The sequence below is a fragment of the Rhinatrema bivittatum genome, chromosome 8 (genome assembly GCF_901001135.1).
Source record: "Rhinatrema bivittatum chromosome 8, aRhiBiv1.1, whole genome shotgun sequence".
NCBI classification, from domain to species: Eukaryota; Metazoa; Chordata; class Amphibia; order Gymnophiona; family Rhinatrematidae; genus Rhinatrema; species Rhinatrema bivittatum.
The window spans coordinates 247,019,973-247,041,300 of record NC_042622.1 but is presented as its reverse complement, the minus strand read 5'-3'; the positions used below and the strand labels follow the sequence as shown (position 1 = coordinate 247,041,300).

The 21,328-nt window shown below is 46.5% G+C and overlaps 1 protein-coding gene across 1 annotated transcript in view; it reads right to left on the bottom strand.

The window, feature by feature from the left end:
• The window catches only part of UPF1 (UPF1 RNA helicase and ATPase), a 443,827-nt gene that overhangs the window by 326,673 nt on the left and 95,826 nt on the right, over positions 1 to 21,328 (bottom strand). Inside the window, 1 exon segment of the mRNA XM_029614488.1 lies at positions 13,980 to 14,160. Within this exon segment, the coding sequence (XP_029470348.1) occupies positions 13,980 to 14,160 (181 nt within the window).

Genomic DNA, 21,328 nt, shown 5'->3' with positions numbered 1-21,328 from the left:
ACATTCATCACCCATTCATACCAACACATTCACTATTTGCACTATTAAAATTAATCCCACACCGCAACCTATTACATATATCAGCAAAATGGCCATCCAATGACAATATTTTCAATGATCATATAATCACAACCCCAGTCTTTTAATGTTTTTACAATTCATATGATCGCAACCCTTTTCAATATGCATATAGTCACAACCCCAATCAATTGGAATGTTTTCACTGTTCATGTAATCACAACCCAGTCGATTTAGGATGTTTCATTATTCATATAATCACACCCTTCAAGGACCTTGTTTCGCCATGTGTGGCTTCCTCAGGGTTCATATCTTCAATCTTCTCACGCTTGATATTGTAAATATTCCCCGTAATAATCAGTATCCAGTATTAATATCTATGTACAATATATGTATGTTATTTGGTATAAGTTATTGAAAACTGTAATTGTAATTTTATAAGTCATTTAATAAAATATTGTGATATGATATATGATACATAATATTATTATTCACATATACTACCCTTATATATTATTGTGTATAACTGATTGGTTTAAGGGTGGATAAGAGACTCACATATTGAGCACCATAGCAGATGACATTTTTTAAATTCTGTGGGCATGATAACCGCGACAGCCATCGATGGATATCGGACGAAAAATTTATCCAACGCAAATGAGTCGGAAAGGAATTCTACTCAGCGGCCGGTGGTAAAGAGAGAGACCCCGATGTGGGAGAGAAAAAAAATGAAGTTTTGATCTGATTTTTAGTCAGAAATTGTGTGAAGATTTTCACACAGGGCACCTGCTCCGCGATGCCAAAAGCATTTCCGTGATAGGGCTCAGTCAGTGATATCACCCATATGTGAGGACTATCATCCTGCTTGTCCTGGGATAATTTTTAAACCATGATTAAAATCATCTATGGGACTCTACGACTGGAGGGTTGCCAATTTTTAAAAAGGGCTCAAGGTGTGATGCAGGAAAATACAAACCAGGGAGTGATGACTGTGCCAGGCAAAATGGTAGCAACTACCAAAGAACAAAACTGCTGAACATATAAATAGGCATTGTTTAATGGGACAAAGCAAACATGGATTTAGCCAAAGGAGGTCTTACCTCACTAATCTGCTAAATTTTTATGAGGGCATAAAACACGTGGATAAAGGTGAGCTAGTTGATATAGTGTATCTGGATTTCCAGAAAGCATCTGACAAAGTCACTTATGAGAGACATCTTAGGAAACTAAAAAATCATGGGATAGGGGGCAGTGTCCTATTGTGGATTGTCAACTGGTTAAAAGATAGAAAGCAGAGAATAGGGCTAAATGGTAAATACCAGTGGAGAAAGGTGAATAGTGGAGTGCCCCATGGATCTCTTCTGGGACCCCCGCTTTTTAATATATTTAAAAATGACCTGGAAAATGGGTCAACAAGTAAGGTGATCAAACTTGCTGATGACACCAAATTAGTCAAAGTTAGAGGATTGTGAGAAACTATAAGAGGACCTTGCAAAACTAGGAGACTGGGCATGCAAATAGCAAAATAAATTTAATGTGAACAAGTGCAAAGTGATGCACTTTGGGAAGAGTAAGCCAAATTATGGCTACATAACGCAAGGCTCCACACTAGGGAGTCACCATTCAGGAAATGGATCTAGACGTCATTGTCGATAATATGTTAAAATCTTCTGCTCAGCGCACAGCAGCAGCCGAGTAAGCAAATAGAATGCCTGGAATTATGAGAAAAGGAATGAAGAATAAAACAGAATATCATAATGCCTCTGCATCACTCCATGGTGCCACCTCCTCTTGAGTATTGCATGCAGTTCTGGTAACCACATCTCAAAAAAGATATAGCAGAATTAGAAAAGGTACAGAGAAGGGCAACCAAAATGATAAAAGAATGGAATGATTCCCCCCTATGAGGAAATGCTAGAGGTTAGGACTCCAGCTTCGAGAAGAGACAGCTGAGGGGAAATATGATAGAGATCTATAAAATAAGTGGAGTGGAACAAGTAAACTTTAATCAGTTGTTTACTCTTTCAAAGAGTAAAAAGACTAGGGGATACACAATGAAGTTACTAGGTAACACATTTAAAACTAATAAAAAAAATATTTTTTTACTCAACGCATAATTAAGCTCTTTAATTCATTGCCAGAGGATGTGGTGAAAGCTGTTAGTATAGCTGCATTTAAACACAGTTTGGACAATTTCCTGGAGGAAAAGTCAATAAATAATTAAGGTGGACTTGGGGGAAATCCACTGCTTATCCCTGGGATAAGTAGTATGGAATCTATCCACCCATTGGGATCCTTCCAGACATTTGTGACTTGGATTGGCCACAGTTGGAAACAGGATATTGGGCTTGATGGACCTTTCGTCTGACCCAGTCTTGTGTTATTTGAATTGTGCATGAATATGAGCATCAATGAGTGCGAGAGACTTACAATGTTCAAGAGAATGCAGCTATTAATGTGGATTACCACCAGCAACAACATCTTCCAATAAAAGTTCATCCCTAGAAGTCACCACCTTAAGAGGTAAACCACAGTTTTGCCTGGGCCTCAGGGAACATATACTAAAATCTCCAGAGGGTCATAATGCTATTCAATCACACAGTATGAATATCTACTTTGCTTCTTCCCCCACCCTCCCGAACCCCCCCCCCAAATGTTTTAAATTACCTGGGGTCCAGTGGGGGGGTCCAGGCGCGATCTCCAGCTCTCTGGCCACGGCTGCGTTGAGAAATGGCACCGGTGGCCCTTTGCCCTTATGTGACAGGGCAAAGGTAGCGCCGGCGCCATTTTGGTTCCTGGCTCCCGAGTCACGCGTGCAGGAGATCGCTCCCGGACCCCCGCTGGACCCCCAGGGACTTTTGGCCAGCTTGGGGGGGCCTCCAGGCTTCAAATACTCTCCAGATCCTTACGTAGGTGAGGGATGTGGAAAACTTGCGAGCTCGGAGGAGTGTATCTATCACCGGCTCAGAGTAACCTCTTTTCTTCAGCCTAGCCCTCTCAATGGCCAGACCGTAAGAGAGAATTGAGCCGGATCCTCGTGGAGGATGGGACCCTGACGTAGCAGGTCCCCGAGAGGAGGCAGGGGAAGGGGCTCCCCTGCCAGTAGTCTTCTCATGTCTGCGTACCAGGGTCTTCTTGGCCAGTCTGGTGCCACTAGAAGAACTAGGCCCCGGTGCTTCCGAATCTTGTGGATAAGGGTGCCCAGCAGGGGCCACGGAGGAAAGGCGTATAGCAGAGTCCCTGGAGGCCATGGCTGAACCAGGGCGTCGATCTCGTGAGAGAACGGATCTCGCTTGCGGCTGAAGTATCTGGGTACTTGAGCATTGGACCTGTCCACTAGTAGGTCCATGTCCGGAATCCCCCTGTGATCCACAATCATCTGGAAGGCTGTGGGCGACAGCTGCCATTCCCCCGGATTTAGGCTTTCTCTGCTGAGGAAGTCTGCCGTGGTGCTGTCCCTTCCGGCAATGTCGACGGCGGAGATGTCCTGAAGATTCGCCTCTGCCCAAGCCATCAGCTGGGCTATCTCTAGGGACACCTGTCGGCTTCTGGTTCCGCCCTGACGGTTGATGTATGCCACCGTGGTGGCGTTGTCGGACATCACTCTGACTGCCCTGTTCCGCAGTCGGTGAGCAAATTGCAGGCAGGCTAACCGGACTGCCCGTGCAGTCCGGTTAGCCTGTCCAAAAAATGGCGGGCTGTAGGACGAAGACCTTCCAGCAGAGGGTTCTGTGTAGATTACTGCCCTGCCCCTTCCCCCTCCTCCCCCCCAGTTAAATATCAGTTACAATGTAAAGCCCTGTTGGCTGAATTTGCTGTTGTCTGGAAACCGATGTGATGTCTCGTGCGAATGTCGGTATAGAAAAATGATAAATAAATAAATAGATAGATAGATAGATAGATAGATAGATGGCACCGTAGTGGGGCCTGAAATAGCCAACTCCGCCAGGCACTGAGATACCAGGTCGGAGAGATCTTCCTTGGGAAAGAACCGCCTAATGGCTCGATATGGCTCAATCCCCGAGGGAAGTTCCCCCTCCTCGGAGGGTTCGGACTCGTCCTCTGAAACATCAGGGTCCGCCTGAACCGGACTGCCCGGAGGCGGGCGTTCTTGCCCACGATAAGGGCGCAAAGGTCCAGGGGTAGGATCAGCTGGAGCAGCAGCAGCAGGGCCTGGACGGGAAGCTGATTGCATCTGTACAAAGGCATGGATCCCCTTAAAGACATTGGGATGGAGCAGGAACAGTTGGTGCCCCGGGACTTAGACTGACTTCGCCAGATAGTGGAGATACTTGCTCCTTATCGGGCACTATCAAAGGCTTCTCCGGGATTAAATTCTCTGACGGTGAGTAGAAACCAGTTATTTCCTAGCGTGTAGCCAGTTGGACTCAGAACAAGTGGGTATAGTGTGCTCGTGCTAGCAGATGGAGACTGATCTGACGTCAGCACGGGTACATATACCCCCACAGGAAGTGAGACAATTCAGTAATTTCTGTCTGCAAAGCAGTTTGGAGAGCCTGGAAGCGGTCTCTGGTCGTCGGGGTACCAGGTCCCCCGGGATCCCAGGTTGTTAGAGACTGCCCGCTAGATCCGGGGTGGCCCCTGGGGAACTGTCAGCAAACCTCGGTTGAGACTGGTCCTGGCCCGAGGCTCCCACTGCCTCCTCACATTGGGCACAAAGGGAGTCTGGCTCCTCGCTCTGCGTGGCTCTAAGCTGGCATGCTGAGCAGAGGCAGAGAGCTTTCATGCCGGAATCAGGAGGCGCCGCCGCCGGAGACGCCGGGGCATTCGTATGTTCCATTGCGCGCTGAAGAATATGCGCCTAATACAATATGCGCTCAATAATATGCGGCAGCAATATGCGCTCAATACAATATGCGCTCAATAATATGCGGCAGCTATATACGCTCAATACAATATACGATACAGGCGCCTATCATGGGCGCTCAATATCTGAACAAGGCCGACAAAATGGCGACCTCCGCAGCGTGCCGCCTACAGGCAATGCCGCCGATCCTCGTACCTCGGAGACCAAAAGTAAGAGATGTACGCCTTACCTGATCCTCGGCGCTTCCCGGCTGGAACCCGGGTGGTCTCCGGCTGTGGGGGGAGTAGGGAAATACCTTCACCGCCGCGCTTGAGGAAATGCACCCGCTGCCTCTAGGTCCACGCCGCGACCGAGGCGCCTCTCAGCCCGATCCAAGCCCTTCTTGCTCGGGGGCTAGGTCCCTGCCGCAATTCGGCCACCGGACCGAGGCGTAGACCTCCGAGGGATCGCGGAAATCACCCCGGGAAACTCAACTGGGGGAGGGACCCGAAGGTATCACCGCAGGAGTGCGGGGCTCGCTGTTCTGTAGAATTTTAGCAAGTAGAAAGTAGTATTGGAAACACGCTCAGCGAGCGTGCAGGCTCTCCAAACTGCTTTGCAGACAGAAATTACTGAATTGTCTCACTTCCTGTGGGGGTATATGTACCCGTGCTGACGTCAGATCAGTCTCCATCTGCTAGCACGAGCACACTATACCCACTTGTTCTGAGTCCAACTGGCTACACGCTAGGAAATAACTGGTTTCTACTCACCGTCAGAGAATTTAATCCCGGAGAAGCCTTTGATAGTGCCCGATAAGGAGCAAGTATCTCCACTATCTGGCGAAGTCAGTCTAAGTCCCGGGGCACCAACTGTTCCTGCTCCATCCCAATGTACTGACAATACCAGTAAATCAGGCTCACCTAATTTACGGAAGTCGTTTTTAGAAGTGAGCCCAAATGAGGGGGTTCAAGGTATGGGTCTGGTACAATTAAGAGAGCTCGGAGAAGCTGCAGTTACATCTCGTTTGGGGGAGCAAAAAGTCGGAGACAATATGGGAACCGACGAAAGATCTCAATATGGTGGAGAAAAATCTAGTTCTCTGGTCTCAAGGAACTTTGCTATTCAGGAACTAGCAGTGAATTTAACTCTATCCTCAACCCCTATTGCCAAACTTGAAAACCCTAAACAGGTGTCATTAGAAATGGTGTGGCAAGCGATAACAGCTTTACAAAATAATATTGCTAATTTAAACCTGAATATAAAAGTCATGCAGAATGTTTTGATTAATATTAATCCTCTGGTTACTAATAACAGCGTAACATTGGTGAAAGTGGAAGAAGAATTAAATACAATTAAGAATGTACAGACTAATATTATAAAAGGAGAAAATATATTGGCTAGGAAAGTTGAAATGTTAGAAAATTCAGCCGGTTACCTAAATCTTAGAATAGTAAACTTTCCTAAATGTAAGTTAATGTCATCTAGAGAGCAGTTAAAGAATTATTTTTTGGAAAATTTGTCTATGACTTCAGAGAATTTACCCTTAATATCCAATGCCTATTTTATAGGGAATAACAACCAGATGGAGAATAAAGATCAAGAATATCAGGAAACAACTTTGAATGTAACAGAGTTATTGGAGACTTCTTTGAGTACCCAAGTGGAGAGCAGGGGAACTCTTTTGGTTAAATTTGCTCAGTCTATTGACAGAGACAAAGTCCTTAAATTGTTTATGTTAAAAAGAACCACTCTCTACTTGGGTCAAAGGATCTGGATTTATCCGGATATAGCTAAGGAGACTCAAATTAGAAGAAAGAGGTTTATAACATTGGCAAATCTTGCTAAAACCTTTGGATTTAGAACAATTATAAGGTTTCCATGTAAGTGCTTGATGTGGGTGAAGGATAAAAAGTATATTTACTATGATCCACAATGCTTAGAAAAGTTCTTAGAAGAACAGAGGGTCCAAAAAGAAGGAGATTAGATTTCTCCAACCAAAACAGTTTTGGTAATTGTAGGTAAACTCTGACTAATTCTGTAATATTATTGTTTTAGGATTTATTCCCTATTGTGGTAATAACTTGCTTATTCTTTGGCTCCGGTTTTGATGAGTAAATAGGAAGGTGGTAAATTACTTATTTTATGATGACTATTGTTTAATGTTTTGAAATATGTTATGATAAGCCTCCTTCCTCAAAAATAATGTTCATTGTATGAATATTATACATGCTTTGTTTTTCTTGATTCAATTTGTAATCAAAAAATGATAAAGAATTAAAAAAAAAAAAAAAAAAAAAAAAGAAGAACTAGGCCTCTGTGCCGCTGAATCTTGTGTACAATGGCGCCCAGCAGGGGCCATGGAGGAAAGGCATATAGCAGGATCCCCTGAGGCCATGGCTGTACCAGGGCATCGATCCCCTGGGATAGAGGATCCCGCCTGCGGCTGAAATATCTGGGTACTTGGGCGTTAGACCTGTCCGCTAGTAGGTCCATGCCCGGCGTCCCCCACTGATCCACAATTATCTGGAAAGCTGTGGGCGACAGCTGCCATTCCCCCGGGTTTAGGCTTTCTCTGCTGAGGAAGTCTGCCATGGTGTTGTCCTTCCCGGCGATGTGGACGGCGGAGATGTCCTGGAGATTTGCTTCCGCCCAAGTCATCAGGGGGCTATTTCTAGGGATATCTGTCGGCTTCTGGTTCCGCCCTGTCGGTTGATGTATGCCACTGTGGTGGCATTGTCCGGCCTCACTCTGACCGCTCTGTTTCGAAGTCTGTGGGCAAATCGCAGGCATGCTAGCCTGACTGCCCGTGCCTCTAGTCGGTTGATGTTCCACCCCGACTCTTCTCTGTTCCAACTCCCTTGGGCGGTGAGTTCTTCGCAGTGTGCTCCCCATCCGTTCAGGCTGGCATCTGTAGTGAGCAGGGTCCAGGTTGGGGAGGACATTCGTGACCCCCGGCTCATGTGGCCGGGCTGTAACCACCACCGTAGCTGATTCCGCACTCTGGCTGGTAGAGGTAGGTGTACGGTGTAATTCTGTGATCGTGGGCTCCACCGAGATAGGAGGGCGCGTTGTAATGGTCTCATATGAGCCCGCGCCCATGGTATCACCTCCAGAGTAGATGCCATGAGGCCGAGGACCTGTAGATAATCCCAAGCTGTGGGCCGGGTGGCGCTCAGTAGGGCCAGCAGACGATTCCGGAGCTTTGATCTCCTCCTGGAGGTCAGACTGACCTTGTCTTCCTGGGTGTCGAAACGGACCCCTAGGTATTCCAGCGACTGAGAAGGCTGTAGGGAACTCTTGTTCAAGTTTACTACCCATCCTAGGCTTTCCAGAAGAGATATAACTCTGTCGGTTGCCTGGTGGCTCTCCTCCGGTGACTTTGCCCTGATCAGCCAATCGTCCAGGTAGGGATGGGCGAGAATTCCTTCCTTCCGGAGTGTCGCCACCACTACTACTACAACCTTAGTAAAGCTCCGCGGCGCGGTGGCTAACCCGAAGGGTAAAGCTCGGAACTGGAAGTGCTGATTCAGGACTTTGAAGCGTAAATAGCACTGGTGATCCCGATGGATTGGGATATGCCAGTAGGCTTCCGACAGATCTAGGGATGTGAGAAACTCCCCTGGCTGTACTGCATTCTTGACAGACCGCAGAGTTTCCATGCGAAAGCTGGGGACCCATAGGTGTCGGTTGACTGACTTGAGGTCCAGGACGGGCCTGAAAGTGCCCTCCTTCTTGGGTACTATGAAATAAATGGAATAAGGCCCGGAATTTTTCTCCCATGCAGGCACTGGGATAATGGCCTTTAGGGACAGGAGCCTCCGCAATGTAACTTCTAGTGCCGTCCTCTTGAGGGGTGAACAAGGAGATTCCACAAACTTGTCCGGCGGGAGCCGAAGAAAGTCCAGGTAATACCCTTCTCGGATGATGGCTAGGACCCACTGGTCCGAGGTAATCTCGACCCACCTGCGGTAGAAGAGGGTTAGCCTGCCCCCTATGGCTGCTACCCCCGGATGGGTCGGCTGATTGTCATTGTGGGGTGCGGCCGGGACCAGAACCCGAGCCGGTTCTCCTCTTGTTGTGCTTAGTCCGAAAGGGCTGGTTCCTGGCCTAAGAACGAGGTGCTTGGTAGCGAGCCCTGTAAGGGTTGAAGCGCTGAGAGTTTCTACCTCTGGATGGCCTAGGAAAAGTGCGCTGGCTCCTCCTTGACATGTCTTCTGGTAGACGGGGTAATGGAGAGGCGCCCCATTTATTAGCCAGTTTCTCGAGGTCTCTGCCGAACAGGAGGGATCCCTTAAAGGGCATTCTTGTGAGACATGTCTTGGAGGAGTCGTCGGCCGACCAATTACGTAGCCAGAGCTGTCTCCTGGCTGCCACTGAGGATGACACTCCCTTGGGCTGCCGGACGGACTAGGTCGGAGTCTGCGTCGGTGAGGAACGAGAGAGCTGATTCCATCTCTTCTCCCGGGGTGTTGTTCCTAGCCTGTGATAAACAGGAACGCGTCACCACGGTGCAGCAGGTCGCAATTCGTAGGGACATGGCTGTCACCTCAAAGGCTTGTTTCAGAATGGTGTCCATGCGCCGGTCATGTGCATCCTTGAGGGCCGCCCCCCCCCCCCCCTCCACCGGAATGGTGGTGCGCTTCACAATTGCACTAACTATGGCGTCTAACTTGAGGCACACCAGGGGGTTCATTCTAGGTTCCCCTGGGGTGTCATGGCCCGGGATAGCCAGTTCCGACAGGCATTGAGAGACCAGGCCTGGTAGCTCCTCTTTCAGAAAGAAGCGTCTCATGGTCTGATATGGTTCTATCCCCGAGGGAAGTTCTCCCTCCTCGGGGGGCTCGCCGTCTTCCTCAGAGCAATCTGAATCCCCATAAGTGGGGCTTCCGGGTGGCGAGTGGCCGTGCCCAGGTCTTGAGGGTCCAGGGGCTGAGTCATCCGGGACGTATGTACCCGTTCGGGGATCAGCCTGCATTCTGACAAAGGCATGAATCCCCTTGAATAATTCCACCCAGGAGAGCAAAGCAGGATCTGGCCTTAGGGGCACCAGGTCTCTCGGGTTCCCTGGCTGCTCACCGCGGCCTGCTAGGTCCGGGGTGTTCCCTGAGGAACTGGCAAGTGCGCTGGGCTGGGTCCGGTCCTGGCCTGGAATTCCCAGGGCCTCCTCACATTGGGCACATAGGGAGTCTGCTTCCTCGCTCTGTGTGGCTCTGAGGTTGCATGCTGAGCAGAGGCTTAGAGCTCTTATGCCTGATTCTGGAGGTGCCAGTTCTGCGGACGCATGGGCTCTCTTACGCTCCATCTCGTCTGTTATCTTCTCCCAGCTGGAGGCTGCGCTTTGTAATATGCGCTTATCCACGTGCGCGTATCGACGTGCGCTGATCAACTGGCGCCTACCAACAACGTGCGCCTACCAACAACGTGCGCGTAGCAGCGTGCGCCCTGCAACGTACGCCTATCTTAGCAACGTGCGCTTTTCAACATGAATCCAGGTGACTTCAATGTACGCCTCTATCGAATATGCGCCCAAGATTTTCAGGCGCCTAACATATACGCCCTTCGCCTGTGCGCTCAGTCTGGCCTGAGCGCGGCGATGAACCAGGGCAGAAGGCGAATAGGCAGGCAAGATGGCGACCTCCTTGGCGGGTTGCCCCGTAGGCAGACTCCGCTGATCCTCGCTTCCTCGGAGACCAACAAGTAAAGATGTATGCCTTACCTTGTCTTCGGCGCTTCCCAGCTGCGACCCGGGCGGTCTCCGGCTGCGGGGGGAGAGGGTGATTACCGTCACCGCCGTGCTCGAGGAAGTGCACCCGCTGCCTCTAGGCCACGCCCGAACTCGTCTCGCTCGGGGGCCAAGTCCTCGCCGGGACCGAGGCTGCCTCTAAGCCGCGCCCGAGCCCTTCTCACTCGGGGGCTAGGTCCCTGCCGCGAGTTGGCCACCGGACCGAGGCTCTTACCTCCGAGGGACCACGGAAATCGTCCCGGGAAACTCAACTGGAGGAGGGACCGAATGGTATCACTGCAGGAGTGCGGGGTTAGTCTTCAGGTAGGTTTCTTCTATGATTTTAGTCGTTAGAATTTGGAAAGAACGCTCAGCGAGCTTGAGGTAGCTCCAAACTGCTTTGGAGATGGAAATTACTGAATTGCTGCACTTCCTGCGGGGGTATATGTACCCGTGCTGACGTCAGATCCGTCTCCAACTGCTAGCACGAGCACACTATACCCACTTGTTTTGAGTCCATCTGCTACACGCTAGGAAATTTACTGATTCCTTTCAGCCACCAGCAAGGTGATCATCTCAGTTCTCCTACTGGATTGTGGGTTACTGAGCTCTTCCCTTGCAATATATATTGTGCTTCTAAGGTAAATTAGTGCAAAACAATTCCTTTGGAGATTTACACTACAGTTAGTTGTCCTGAGTGACTCTCTGCTGTTCTGATTAACAAATGATGGTACCTGATCAAATCAATCACACTACCTTAACACCTTTCCAAGGTGAGTAACTGAACTTTTCAAACTTTTCTCTTAGGTATACACTGCTCCAACTTATTTCTAACTTCTGGTTACTTTTTTTTTTTTTAATATGCAAACACATTAACTTCAGATTATTAGCTGCTTACTATTAAAAGCAAACACACTAAATAATATACCCCAATAGTTTACTAATTGTAAATAATATACCCCAATAGTTTACTAATAATATCTCCCCAATAAAAAAAAATAAATAAATAAAAAAAATTTCCAAGCAAAACTTACTGATTCCTTTCAGCCACCAACAAGGCGATCCTCTCCTCTCAGTGCTCCCACCTTTACACAATCCTCCCTGTAGAAATTCCGATGGTCCTGGCATGGGTTCCGGCATCGGTGGTTCCCGTGGAGGGATCTGGCCAGGAATCGATGCTTCGTCCTCCAAGGAACCTGGTATTGGAATTGGGACCTGCGGAGGCCTCGATGGACGACTCTGTGCCAGCGTGTCCGATGGCATAGGTTGAGTCGGCAAGGCACAGATGAGCATGTTCAGGTACTCGAGGAGCGGGACGAACATAGAGGGAACTGGTTCCGGTGCCGGTATGGGAGCCAGCGCCGGCGGCAATTGGAAGCCTCGTAGGGCATTCAGCACTGGCTCTTGGACCATGCGGTCCAATTCCTTCCAAAAAGCCGGCCTGGCTGGCATGGCAGCTGGTGTAGTAGGCAGGTTAGACGTCACCGGAGCTTCCACGGGGGCCCATGGAGGCTCAGTGCCCGGCACTGGTATCTGTGGGGGAATGCCTAGGGGTCTCGGGTCCAAAGGAGGATGGGGGCTCCTCTCCTCTGGCCCTCTTCGCAGGCGGCTCGGTTGAAGTCGATGCCGCTGCGGTATTGGTGTCGGCACCAGGCTGGGACGCCCGTCGGTGCCGGTGACTGTTTCCCTCGGTGCTCGGTCTGGCCCTTCTCTTGCATGGAGTATGACGACGCTGATGCCTTCGATAGTGTCTGTTACGGACGGTCACCCACACCATGATGTTCCTGGCGGGGCATCTCAGAGGTCGATGGACCCTCTCAGGTCGGTGGCACTTGTACTGGCGTCGATGGAGCAGAATGTTTTGAAGCAAACACATGCTCCATCTTGTCCACACGAGCACGCCGGCCATTTGTGTGCAACTAGGACATCGATGGACGTGGTGCGAGGGACCTAAGCACAAAACGCAAACATTATGCAGGTCCGTTACGGACATGGTCCTCTGACACACTGGGCATTTCCTAAACCAGGTCGCCATGCCAAAAAATGGCGGGCGCACAGTCGGTAACCAGGCACTGAGAGGTAAGCCGCCGGGAACCGATCGCAAGTACGAGAAAAACACTTACCGAGCAGTGGAGGGAACGGAGCGCGCTGGGGGACCCCGGTGAGGGATTTTTTAAGAAGTTAAACTTCAAATATTTCCGTGAGGAAAGTTGTGAGAAATTTTTCAGAGCTCCTAAACCACGAGGCATCTGCTGCACGGAAAAAAAAAAAAAAGAGACTGAAGGGGGACCCCTGGTGGCTACATGGTTAGTGGCATGCTCAGTGTGCCAGTCAAAGTTCTAGAAACTTTGACAAAAGTATTCCGTGTGAGGACTACCATCCTGCTTGTCCTGGGAGAAAAGGTGATCTCTTCAGACCTCCTGAACGAGTCCAAATCCGAAACAGCACCACAGGAAACCTGGAAGCAGTCCAGGAAAAAGGATGTGCCACAAACTTTTTTTTAAACAAACTTTATCGCTGCCCCATTGCTCTCCAAGAATAAACGGAGTGTGCACTGTCAGACCCACCAAGGGAACTAAGGTTAGCAGGTACTAATTGGCGCAGGAATCCAGACCTCAACTGAGTTGATTTTCAAAGAGAAAAGGAGAATCAGTTCCACCTTGGCCATTACCCAGACTGCCCCCATCCCCCAGCCTATACACCACTGGGAACCTAGGCCTAAAGCCTACCCAGAAGCAACCTACTCCTAGCTGCAGCACCAGGCCAATATGTCTGCACCATTTGCTCGAGACAGAAAAATACTGAAGAGCTGAAGGCAGCATCAAACTTTTACAGGGGTACTGAAGTTAACTTTGAGCTTTTTTCCTCTGTATCCATTTGCTGCCAGGGTGAACTAAAATACTTGTCTGGACTGGTCTGGCATGGCATGGACAATAAGATAGAGGCATATTTGGAAAGTTCATGGTTGATATTGATAGCCACAGTGATACAAGTCACTCTAGTTAAATTGGTGGAGAGTTATGAGGAAGAATTTTCAAGAAAGAAATGAAAAAAGGTGAATGAGCCACATATGCAGAGTCCTTCTGCCCCTTGCACTTCAGAACACTGTTTCAAGGCTAATGGGTCTTAACTCTTTTATACATGACACATGGAGAGCACTTGAGGCAAAATGAATAAGCTGTCTCCTCAAGGTCTGCATCTCAATCTGGGAAACTTTGGCCCTAGTGTGTATTCCTATTTGTCTTGATGCTACACAAATAAAAAGCAAGCAGCCAGAGATCATCAACATATTTTCCCCCCATCAGCAATTCCTACTTGTACAAGATACTAATTTAAATGATACAATTTTAAGCAAATATTTTGCTTGGAATTTATATTCACTTATATTACAACTTCTTGTAACTTGCACATTGAATGATGCTTACTTACCTTCCATAACTCTTCCAATTTATTAATTTGTTGAGCTGTAATCTGACGAGCTCTCAGCTGCTCCTGTTCAGAGGGAATCTTTACCAGCCAGGAAAGAAAGCAGCGATCTTGAATAAGTGGCTGCCATTGGGAGCTGTCCCAGTTGATGTCCTTTAAACTGCTTTGACTGGCACATGGCTGCCTGCAGAACCATATTAAAAATAAAGACCTATTTAGTAAGCCGCATAAAGTTTGGGGGTTTTTTGTTTTCTTTTTAAGTCTGGCAATGCGCAGAATTTGTCTAAAATATGGCAACTACACTTTCAATCAGGTAATGAAATCTAATCAGTAAAACATATTAAATTACCATTTTACCATAATGTAAAAAAATGTATACATTGTAATGAATGATTATTCAAGATGGTTTTACTTTTTATATTTTACACTTTTGGGCATAAACATGCGAACCTAAGAACATCTGCATCCTTGAGTTCACTATTAGTTACTCCTGCTATTGTCATGCAATACCAACCAGGAGTTCAGGTAAAGGCTGCTACAGTAATACCCCTAATTTAATTTCAGATTTCTAATGAAAGAGATGTGGCTAAGTAGGAGATACTTATAAAATATTAAACACTTACTTTAGTTCATAAATAGGGTGACCATTCAGTTCCATGTCAAGGAGGCCAAGATGAGCCAGTCCTGGTTTTACCTCATTTCAGGTAGGGAGATAACAGTTGTGTTTTCCTTAGATCAGAACTACATTGCCAGGCATTCAAAGGGGCAAAACCAAGACTTGCTTTGCCTATCTTCCCCCATCACCCCTCCCCAACATGGAGATATATAGTGGAATAAAAATAAGAGCAAAGAATCTTAATGGACTGTTAATGGCCAACTGAATTAGCTAAAAATTTTGCTAGTGTTATTACTTTAATTGTAAGAAGGCAGCATTAAATAAAATCATGTTATGAATAATCTTTTAAGAAAGAGTGAAAGGACTTTTCCAGCATATTGGTTTGGAAACTTATCTAGAAGTGCACCTGAATACTGAACCTCTAATTCAAGTAACAGTTAATAGGATCTTAATACTGCAAAATGCACCTTTTACTCCTGGGTGAATTCTGTGCACAAAAAAAGCAAGTTTTCTTACCGTAAACTGTGTTTTCCGTAGATAGCAGGGAATTTAGCCATGCATAGTGGGTGGCGTCGTCCTTGATGTCACGAAGGTGGAGCTCTCTCTCTAAGCTCGAAGAGCTTTGAAGTGCGCATGAGCACCACTTCCCGAGCTCCTCGAGCCTACTTCAGTTGGTTTTCCAAGCTAATGTCGAAGTAGGTGTGGCAAGAAATGAGGCTGTCCAGGGAGGTGGGAGGGAATGCATGGCTAAATTCCCTATCTACGGAAAACACCGGTTACGGTAAGCAAACTTGCTTTTTTCCGTCGATAAGCAGGGCATTTAGCCATGCATAGTGGGAGTCCCAAGCATATAGGTTGCATAAAGCAAAATTGCTTACCTTGTAATAGGTGTTATCCCAGGACAGCAGGATGTAGTCCTCACATATGGGTGACGTCAGTAACGGAACCCTAGTGCGGGAAAACTTCTGTCAAAGTTTCTAGAAACTTTTGACTGGCAGCCTGAGGCTACTGAGCATGCCCGGCATGCCATGATATCCTCTGCCACAGGGGTCTCACTTCAGTCTCGTGTGTAGCAATAAGCTTTAGCAAAAATAAGATAACAATAAAAGGTATGAGGCCCAACTCCGCGGGGCGGCGGGTGGGTTTTGTGAGGACTACATCCTGCTGTCCTGGGATAACACCTATTATAAGGTAAGCAATTTTGTTTTATCCCAGGACAAGCAGGATGCTAGTCCTCACATATGGGTGATTAGCAAGCAAGAGGCAGAGTCATTTTTTATGAAGGCAACAGTGATGTGTTGTTGTGGAAATGAGTCAGCCGAAGATCACAGCAGATTGGTTGTAGAAGGAGTTGGGATTAAACTGGAAACAAGTTCTTTAAGACAGATTGTCCATAGGCTGAATCTTGTCATACTTGTTTATCCAGACAGTAATGAGCTGCAAAGGTGTGAAGAGAACTCCATGTTGCTGCTTTACATATATCAATGATTGGCACTGAACGATAGTGTGCTACTGAGGCTGACATTGCTCTTACTGAATGTGCCTTTATTCGCCCTTGGAGAGGAAGGCCTGCTTTTTCATAGCAAAACTGTATGCAATCTGCTAGCCAGTTGGATAGAGTATGTTTTCCCACTGCTTTACCCGGTTTGTTTGGATCATAGGAAACAAAGAGTTGATTGGATTACCTGTGGGCTGAAGTGCGGTTTAAATAAAAGGACAATGCACGTTTACAGTCCAAGGTGTGTAAGGCCCTTTCTCCTTGGTGAGAATGAGGCCTTGGAAAGAATGTGAGTAAAACTATGGCTTGATTCAAGTGGAATTCCGTACCTACCTTGGGGAAGAGTGTACGGAGTACCACTCTGTCATGTAGGAACTTTGTATAAGGTTCGTATGTGACAAGTGCTTGTAACTCACTCACTCTCCTAGCTGATGTAATGGCTATGAGGAAGATAGTCTTCCATGTGAGAAATTTAAGGTCACAGGAATCTATGGGTTCAAAAGGAGAACGCATTAGTCCTGTTAAAACCAGATTCAGGTCCCTTTTTGTGACTGGAGGCCGAATTGGTGGTTTAAGGTGAGTTAAACCTCTCATAAACCTCCTGACAAGAGGTTGTGTGGATATAGGTGCATCTCCCATCTTGTTATCGTAAGCTGAGATTGCACTCAAATGTACTCTTATGGATGAAGTCTGAAGACCAGAGTCTGAAAGATGGTATAGGTAATCTAGTAGAGACGTAGTGGGGCAAGTGAAAGGATCAATAGATTTCTGGCTGCACCACAAAGTAAATCTCTTCCATTTGGAGGAATAATTTTTTCTAGTGGAAGGTTTTCGTGACGCTATAAGCACTTGAGATATATGGGTTGAAAGATTGAATGGTTATAAGATTAAGCTTTCAACATCCAAGCTGTCAGGGATAGGGATTGAAGGTTGGGATGGCGCAACCAATCCTGATTTTGAGTTAAGAGAGTGGGAGCTATTCCCAGGCAAATGGGATCCCTGACCAAGAGGTCTAGAAGTGTGGGAAACCATACTTGTCGAGGCCAATATGGGGCTATGAGTATCATGGTTCCTTTGTCCTGTTGTAGCTTCACTAGGGTTTTGGTTATGAGCAGTATCGGAGGATACACGTATAAAAGGCCTGAGTTCCAAGGGCGAGCAAAGGCGTCCTTGGCTAGCTGGTTTTTCTGTTTGTGTAGGAAACAGAAGTTGTCCACTTTGTGATTCAGATGTGACACAAAGAGGTCTATTGTTGGTTGCCCCAACGTTGGAATATCCTGGTTGCTACTGAGGGATCCAGGGCCCATTCGTGTGGTTGGAACTGACGACTGAGTCGGTCTGCCACTATGTTGTGAATGCCTGCCAGATAAGTGGCCTGGAGGAACATTGAGTGTGTCAGGGCCCAGGCCCAAATTTGTGCTACTTCTTGACAAAGGAGATATGAGCCTGTACCTCCCGGCTACTGTGTTGTCCGTTTGGATGAGAACAGTCTTGTGTGAAAGGCAGTCCTTGAACGCATGCAGCGCATAATGCATAGCTCGAAGTTCCAGAAAATTGATTTGAAATGTTGCTTCGAGTTTTGTCCAAGTACCTTGGGTTTGGAGAGTGTCTATGTGAGCTCCCCAACAGAAAGTGGATGCATCTGTAGTTAAGGTTATCTGTGGGACTGGTTTTTGGAAGGGTAGGCCCTTTCGTAAATTGTCCTTGTTCGCCCACCATTGTAGGGATGAACGTAGTTGGTGAGTTACTTGAATTGGATAATGTAATGGTTGAATGGCTTGGATCCATTGTGATCTTAGAGTCCATTGGGTTACTCGCATGGCGAGCCTTGCCATAGGAGTGACATGAACTGTGGAGGCCATGTGGCCTAGTAAGGTGAGAAACTGATGCGCTGTTGCTTGTTTTCGTGAGTAAATTGAGTTTGCCAACAGGGACAGTGTTTCTGCTTGATCTTTGGGTAGAAAGGCCTTTGCAGTGATGGTGTTCAATTCTGCTCCTATGAATTGGAGTAGATGAGAAGGAGTAGTGTGGGATTTTTGATAATTGATCAGAAACCCCATTTTGTTAAGTACAGCAATTGTGTGATTTAGAAAAGTTACAGCTCCTTGCTGAGATTGACTTCTGATGAGCCAATCGTCTAGATAAGGGAAGACATTTATTTTTTATTTATTTATTTAGCATTTTTTTATATACCGAGGTAGAGCAGAGTAGCCTTCACTCCGGTTTACAGATTATAACATGTTACATAAAACTAATTGAGGACATTGAAGAGAAAACAACAATTAACAATCTGAGAACTGTCATGTCAAACATAAGAGCAGGGCAAGATATCCCAAAGGATAAACACATTGAGCATAGCAGATAAGATGTACCAAAGGATAGGTACATTAAATAGTCTGAGATCAAGTATAATGAAAAAATAGACTTAGATATCTGTAGGAAACAGGAAGATTAGACAGAGGGGGGAATAAATGACAAAATATGGGAAGCTGTGGGATTAAGTTTTGAGATTGTTGTGCAGGCTGTCAGTATGAGATTGGCAGAGGAGCCAGGCTTTTAGTTCTTTCTTAAAAGATTTTGGGTTTTCTTGGGAGGTGAGGAACTGAGGTAAGGAGTTCCATAGTTTTGGGCCGATGATAGAAATGGCTCTGTTTCTGGTGGACGAGAGTTTAGCATGAGGGAGTGATGGAATCACTAGCTGTAGTTTACTAGTTGATCTTGTTGTGCGTGGAGGGTACTGGATATGAATGATGTCATCAAGTGCGGTGTAGTCTGCTTTGTATATTGCTTTCTGTAAAGTTGAGAGGATCTTAAATTCGATTCTTTGTTCAATTGAGAGCCATTGTAACTGCTTGAGTACGGGTGAGATATGATCAAATTTTCTTTTACCCGTCAGGACTCTGGCAGCAGCATTCTGAAGAAGTTGCAAGGGTCTTAGGGAAGATTTAGGTAAGCCAATTAGTAGAGAATTGCAATAGTCCAGACCAGAGAAGATTAGGGTTTGAAGGGCGGTTTTGAAATCATGGGGGTGAAGCAGAGGTTTTAGGTGTTTGATTACATGTAATTTGTGAAATCCTTCTTTTATTTTTGAAGAGATGTGTATTTTATAGTTTAGATCGCTATCAATCCAGAAGCCCAAGTCCTTAACGTTGTCTTTGAGTTGGATGGTGGTATTGTCAAATTGGAAAGGTGGGATAAATTTTGGTCTGACATTATTTCTGGTGATTAGAATGCATTCGGTTTTGTTCATGTTTAAGCATAATTTGAGCTGTAGTAACATGTTTCTGATTGAATCAAGGAGTGATGCAGCACTGGACATAGAATCTTCAATGGAGGAGGAAATTGGAATGAGAATTTGAATATCATCGGCGTACATGTAATAGGTAATATCAAGTTTGGATAGGAGATGGCATAGCGGAATAAGGTAAATGTTAAACAGAATGGGAGAGAGAGCTGATCCTTGTGGTACACCAGTATTGAGGGGGATGGCATTTGAAGAAGAGTTGTTGTAAGAGACTCTGAAAAATCTATTTTTCAGGAAGGAAGAAAACCAACTTAGGGTTTTTTCAGCGAGACCAGTGGTTTCCAGACTAGAAATAAGCAAATTGTGGTCCACCGTATCGAAGGCTGCGGAGAGGTCTAGAAGAATCAGTAAATATCCTTTTTTGTTGTCAAGACCTCTTAGAATTGTATTGGAAAGGTTGAGTAGGAGGGTTTCAGTGCTGTGGTTTTTTCTAAAACCAAATTGGGTGGGGTAAAGGATTTTGTTGTCATCCAAATGATCATTGAGTTGTTTCAGTACAGCCTTCTCAGTCAATTTGGCAAAGAAGGGTAGGTTAGAGATTGGGCGGTAATTATTAAGGTCGTCGGGGTTGAGGTATTTTTTCTTTAAAAGAGGAGTGATAGTGGCAATTTTAAGCATGGGAGGTAGCTCACCTTCATCTAGGGATTTGTTGATGATTGACATGAACAACTTGCTTGTGCAAGTGTCCTGCTATTACTGCCAGACATTTGGTGAATACTCGGAGCGGAAGCGAGGCCGAATGGCAGTACTCTCTGTATTGGAAATGCTGATGGCCTACTGTGAAGCGCAGGTACTTGCGATGAGGAGGAAATATTGGAATGTGTGTATAAGCATCTTGAAGATCCAGAGAACAAAGCCAATCTCGTTTTTGCAGAAGTGGAAGCATGGTTCCTAGAGAAACCATCCTGAACTTTTCTTTTTTTTAAGAATTTGTTGAGACTTCTGAGATCTAGGATGGGGTGTAGACCTCCGGTTTTCTTTGGAATGAGGAAATACCGGGAATAGAATCCTCTGCCCTTCTGACTCTGTGGCACCAGCTCCACAGCCCTGGCTTTCAGAAGAGCGGATAATTCTGTTTGTAAATGGAGTATGTGATTTTCAGTGAGATGAGAGTACCTCGATGGAAAATCCTGAGGGAGTGATGTGAAATTGAGGCGATATCCTTGATCTATTATTGAGAGGACCCATTGATCAGATGTTATTGACGTCCAATCGTTGTAAAAATTGGATATTCTTCCGCCTACTGGTAAGGTGGATTGGGGATTGGAGTATAGGCCCTGTTCCCTGGATTGAATTTCAAAAACCAGAGGCAGGTCCTGTCTGAGGAGCTGGTTGGGGCCTAGCTGACCTTTGCTGTCTCTGTTGAGGTCTTTGTTGAGACCTAGGAGGCATTGGTCTAGATGTGGGAGGATAGTATCTCCTTGGCCTGTAGAATGGACGTTTTGTCTCCCTACGTGGGGGTCTGCGGCTTGTATGTGTTGCAGAATCATGAGGGAGAGTTGATAGTTGCTTCAGGGTTTCTGAGTGCTCTCGTAACTGAACAACAGCGTCCTGCACTTTGGTACCAAACAAATTATCTCCCTGGCAGGGAAGGTCAACAAGTTTGTCCTGGATCTCTGGCCTTAAATCTGAGGCCTTGAGCCAGGCCCACCTCCTGACACTAATGCCTGATGCGGCTATTCTTGAAGATGTTTCAAAGGCATCGTAGGCAGCTCTGACCTCGTGCTTCCCTGATTCTAAACCTTTCTGAATAATATTTTGTGCTGCCTCTTGATGTTGTGCAGGCAGGGATGGTACAAATTCCTCAATCTGTTTCCAGAGATTTCTCTGGTGTTGGGTCATGTAAAGGTGGTATGCTGAAAATTTAGAGTTCAGCATTGCTCCTCGATATATTTTTTGACCCATCTGATCTAAGAACCTATTATCCTTTCCCG